The sequence below is a fragment of the Orbicella faveolata genome, unplaced genomic scaffold (assembly GCF_042242905.1).
Source record: "Orbicella faveolata isolate gen_17 unplaced genomic scaffold, um_ofav_v1 contig_25, whole genome shotgun sequence".
NCBI classification, from domain to species: Eukaryota; Metazoa; Cnidaria; class Anthozoa; order Scleractinia; family Merulinidae; genus Orbicella; species Orbicella faveolata.
Window position 1 is genome coordinate 10,643,041 of NW_028301553.1, and position 5,709 is coordinate 10,648,749.

The 5,709-nt window shown below is 42.3% G+C and overlaps 1 protein-coding gene across 1 annotated transcript; it reads left to right on the forward strand.

The window, feature by feature from the left end:
- Nucleotides 1–1,969: 1,969 nt before the first annotated feature.
- Nucleotides 1,970–3,612, forward strand: LOC149108911 (trace amine-associated receptor 6-like). The gene has a single exon (XM_089294820.1). The coding sequence runs from the start codon at nucleotides 2,045–2,047 to the stop codon at nucleotides 3,233–3,235; it is 1,191 nt and encodes a 396-aa protein (XP_089150946.1). The 5' UTR covers nucleotides 1,970–2,044; the 3' UTR covers nucleotides 3,236–3,612.
- The last annotated feature ends 2,097 nt before the right edge of the window (nucleotides 3,613–5,709 follow it).

The window sequence follows — 5,709 nt, forward strand, 5'->3', positions numbered from 1 at the left end:
GGTCGCGCCAGCCTAATCCTGGACGCTGACACATACCACGCAAAAATGTCAGCGCTAATTGATTCCGGACCGTACCAGCACTCAACAAAGATCCGACAGACCGCTTGACCTGGAAGCTATCTGAGAAGCTGCTAGCCCTGAAACGGAATGGACACATATCAGAGGCGGTTTATGATAAGATCAGACCCCGACACAAACAACCACCTAGGATCTATGGTTTGCCGAAGATCCACAAGGCCGACACACCGCTTAGGCCAATTGTGTCGTGTGTCAACACCTTTGCATACGACCTGTCTGCTTTCTTGGCTAACGTGTTATCTCCTCTTGCAGGTAACTCGAACTTCACAGTGAAGAACTCAACTGACTTCGCCTCCACCATCGCCAGTGAAGAGATCCAGGACCACGAGATCATGGTGTCTTTCGACGTAGAGTCACTGTTTACCAACGTACTGATCGAGGGCGCCGTACAAGCCACGCTACAAAAAAAAAAAAAAAAAAAAATGGAGAACGACGCAGGCCTGGCTGACCGCACGACACTTACACCAGTTCAAATCGCGGACCTCCTGGATTTCGAATTAAGATCTACGTACTTCCAGTGCAACGGATCGACTTACGAACAACGAGACGGCGCAGCCATGGGGAGCCCTGTATCCGCGGTTATTGCTAATCTCTAATGGAGATTTTTGAAGAACAAGCAATAGAGTCCGCACCTTGCAAGCCTAAGATCTGGAAACGCTACGTAGATGATACTTTCACCATCCTGGACCGGGATAGAGTTGACGTCTTCCTGCGACACCTGAACAGTCAACAACCATCAATTCGTTTCAACATGGAGATCGAGAACAACAGCAAGATCGCCTTTCTGGACACGTCAGTTTAGAGAGAACCTGATGCCCGCCTTACCACCAGTGTCTACAGGAAACCAACACTTACTGATCAGTACCTTGCGTATGATTCACACAACCCTCAGTCAGTAAAGCGCTAAACGTCTCGTGACCAAACCATCAGTAATCGTTAGAGAGAAGAACCATCTGTCATCTGTACTTGTTTCTAACGGATATCCCTCCTCTTTTGTACAGAAGATCACAAAGGCACGAACAACCCCAAGAAGAGAGCTTGTCGCGGAATTTAAATCCACCGCCGTTTTACCTTATGTCCAAGGAGTTTCGGAGTCTCTCTGCCGCTGCCTAGAACAACAAGGCATTCGCAACGTCTTTAAGTCCGACACGACACTTCGGTCACACTTGGTGCGACCAAAGGACACCGTCAACCCGGCTAAACAAGATGGTGTTGCCTACAGGATTCCCTGTGAGCGCGGCAAAGTTTACATCGGGGAAACAGGGAGATCTATGCAGGAGAGGATCAAAGAACACGACAGGGAGATACGACTCGCCCGTACCCAGACCTCCGCCGTTTCTGAACACACCCACGAGACCGGCCATTATCCTATCTGGAATGAGGCCAAGTTTATTGATCGAGATCCTCACTGGTACACACGAAGAGTCAAGGAAGCTATTCACATAAGACTTCACCCTAATAACATCAACAGGGATAGTGGAATTGAAATTCCTGAAGCATGGATACCCACGATTAAGAAACACAACAACAGGAGAGCGGTACAACAGCGGACCACTGAGGGAACAGCTACTCGCCGGAACAATGGAACAATAGGAGGATCGAAATGCACCAATCACAGCCGTGAGACAAACGATAATACACTTTACTATAACAAACTTAGAGTTCAGAAACCCGAGGCAAAGAGTCAGTACTACACGAAGAAGAACATCGTGGTGCATTCAAGTGTAATTAAATACCCCATATTTACCAGGCGTATTTTATATTTGTCTAATTTGGCATTTCCCCCCTCACCCCAGAAAACATAAGCTTATTTTAAAGATAACCATAGCTGCTTTAATTTTACCCCTCATAGGTTTGATTGAAACAACCACAGATAGGCGTGAATGCCGAAACTGAAGACCCCATGTGATCGACAGAGGTAGTTGGTTGTTTAACGGCCCCTGAATCCAAACGAGAGACATTCTTCATGTACAGTATGGGCATAAACAGCAACGAAACAAACGCCAATTCATCTGGCTCAACATTTTATTGCCCGTACGCACCGTATGTATCATGGGAAAACGATGGCTCGGTTTTTTACTTGATTATAGGCCTCATAACGGTCGTGGCTTCATTCCCAACAGTTCTTATGAATGTATTCATAATCCTGGCTATAAAGCAAAGAAGAGAGCTTCAAAAACCCTCAAACATTCTATTGTCAAGCCTGGCCGTTACGGATCTTTTAGTTGGCGCCATAGTTATGCCGACGTGTGCCACTATTGATTTCTTTACACTGAGTCAAGTCTCGTTTGAGTATACTTGTATGTTATATGCGGTAAATATGTTCTTCGGGCCTTTCCTCTTCTCGGCCACGTTGCATCACTTGACTGTCATTGCTTGGGAGAGGTATGTGGCGGTACAAAAATGGATGGACTACAAGCTTATCATCACAAATGGCCGCCTCAAAAAGATTGCGATAGGTACCTGGCTCTCTGCCCTCTTCCCAATGGTTGCAAGCTTTTTTACGACAATTGTCGCTACGGGTGATCGTGCACGTACAATTTTAGAAGGCGTTGCAACCGTGTGGACTGCTGTAGATACTGTTTGCTTATTTCTTGTTGCATTCTTTTATCGAAAGGTTTACCTTGGAATACGCAATCGTAAACTAAACGAAATTTCTCAAATCGACGTTCTAATGAAAGCAAAACTGGAGGCTAAAGTTGCCAAGACAACTGGTTTATTAACCGTTGCGGTAATATCATCGTTTATTCCAACATTTGTTTTTGCTATCTTAGTAAACGTTGTACCAATCTTTCGTACAGTTGCCTCTCACAGGCTTACACAGACATTGATTCAATTAAACTCTATTTTTAATCCGCTGCTTTACTGTTATAGAGACCGCCGTTTTAGAAACGCTATTTGCGAGCTGTTGGGGAGAAAAAAACCTCAAGCAAAACAGTCGAGAGTTGGTGCCGCCCAAGTTTTCAGGCGAAATGATTTAGTTAGGTCGTCAAAGCTTCATATCGTAGGAAATGGTATCCAACGCTTGAAAAGATCAGCATCTTTGAATCTAACTGGTGCTCTAGATTCTTGTCATGGTACAACCAGTGCGGCTACAATGAAAAGGTCTTTGTCTGCTCCCACCCTCGATACACGCGGCAGCTCCTTTGATGGTTAAGTTGCGCAGCAGCCACCACCCATCATGGAAACAAGCCAAACGATCTGTAATGGAAGCGGCGTGTAATATGAAGCCAGAGACGATCGTGAAGGTTACAGAGCTGAAAGGATGCCTGAAATACCCCGTGAAATAAATGTTTCAAGTTCAAAATCCTGTGATTCTACCAAGACGTTGTGAAATTTGCCAACCAAATTTGCCATGGAACCGTTTAAAGACCAGATCCGTTGACAGCGAATACCGTGGCCCCATATGAAGCATCTCTGAGCATCGTCTCAATTTGAGGCAGGATTTTAAATATTGAATTACAAGTAACGTGCTGGACGGCACTGCAAACATTGCATTCATTTGGAATTCGGAACCCAAGCTAAGCGAAACTTTATCACCTCATGTTTCTCTATAATATTTTAGGATTATTTTGTCCAGCAGTTCTATTTGTATCTTTGTACCCGTGTATCGAATTCCATTTAATTTGAAATTTTCACGTTCAAAGACGTCTGAAACAGTTGTTCAACGTCCTCGTGAATCGTTGAGCTTCACACCTGATCTATTGGGACCAACTATCGCAGGCAGATTACAGAAAGAAACGTTCGTCTCCTTCTAGGTTAGGAAACAATGCGTAGTTTCAATAGACTTAGTGCAAAACCTCATAGAAACAGACGGGACAATACGCTATCGTTACTAAAAAGACCTAACAAAGAACATATTGTCGTTGAAGAGCATCACCTTGAGCTGTCACAGCACAGCGGACCGTCGAGCTCTCGAGAGTGATCCCAGCTTAAAGTGAATGGGGGAAAATGCAGGATGTACAGACAGGACTAATAAGTTTCTAGATTGGGAAAGAACCACAAGTAGAAATTGGTAAAAGGGTAATTGCTGCCTCACAGTATTATTATATTATCCCATACCATGAATAGGATCCCGCAAGAACTTTTCATATTTTGCAGCACCAAAGTATACTGGTTGTATTTAGTTAACGTGTTGTTGTCTAGGTGCAGGAACCTCAGCTATTAGTTGAGTTTTTGGTGATTCCTTCTTTTAGTTTGGAGTTCAGCCCATTTCTCAGCTATCAGTTATTTGGCAGATCTCAGAACTAAGCCTTCAGTTAAAAAAAAAGAAAAAAAACCACCCTTTCTCCAACTAACAGTTAACATCTCCAGAACCTTTGGAAACGCTAAATCCAGGCCTTTTTAACGATTTTCATAGTTATTGGTTTAGCAAGATGGTATTGAAATCGAAAAGACTAATGATATGTTGAAAACAACCTCTTATCTTCCTTGCAAAACTACGAGTCTGAGCTAATCTTTTCTGAAGGCTCTTCTCTATATGGAACATTTTCGTCCATTGTGTTTCATTTAAAAGTATACCACTTTGAATCATTGACTCAGTATTGGTTATCTGTATATAAATTTAAACTTTCACAAATAATTTTTAAATATGTTATTCATTCATCTAGCTCTAAATAGTATATATACATGTTAAGAGATACGCCGATTCACAATGGCTAATAATTGCTTGCACAAGTAGTTTATCACGGGTTGTACAAATATTGTGTAATAACTGTCGTCGCTTGTAGCGAGACTGCGCAGTTGTATTTTAGTTGAGTAGTTCTTCATTGTTCCTTGACTTTACTGAGATTTGATTTCAAGTGAATGTAAAATGTACATACAAGCGAAGTTGAGATGAATAAAATAAGTTAATCTTTTGCTAGTTAGAATTGAAAACAAAGCTTGAACAAAGATCAAGAGTGATCGAGAACGGGCAATTCTTAGATTTCACAAAGGAAAAGCCATGCTGGCAATGCTGACATTGGCTTCTCGTCTTTGCGGTCTAACGCTCCAAACATGGTTGAGTCAAACCAGTTCAAACGTACCTTAAGATTGGCTTAAAGTGGCTGAAAACGGTTTTCAGGCATTCCCAAGAGTTATATTTTGATGGGTCATTATTATCACTCTTGATCAGTTGGTGTTACAACTATGATATCAAAAGACTGCCCAATCATTGGTGAACGCGTAGTTTTCACTTTTGTGACACATAGGTTACCATAACAGCAGTATAACCTGCTAAAAGCACCCTCAATGTTTACTTAAAGTACTTATCTTTCAAAAACGACACGGTGAAACCCTTTCTAATTTGGAAAATATTATTTCCAAGTTGTAGACGTGGAGCTGTTTCTCTCCCTCACTTCTTGTTAGACATTCTTAAAAGATACCACGTAAAACGTAGTAGGCTCCTTATTGTCTTATTTATCTATCCTTTCCTTACAGGGACTAGCCACTGATGGGTAATACTTTAGGCAAAATTTGATGTGATTAAATCCTTACTCATCTCTTTGCCTAGTCTAAGAGGAATAAGACAAACATCCCTTTCGCTTGATACAACTTCTTGTTATTCTCCAAAGCCTTGGAGGCCAAGTATCAAACTTGGCTATTTCAACACTGTGGAGGTTCTGTTGACTCAGTTTTGTCCAAGTTATC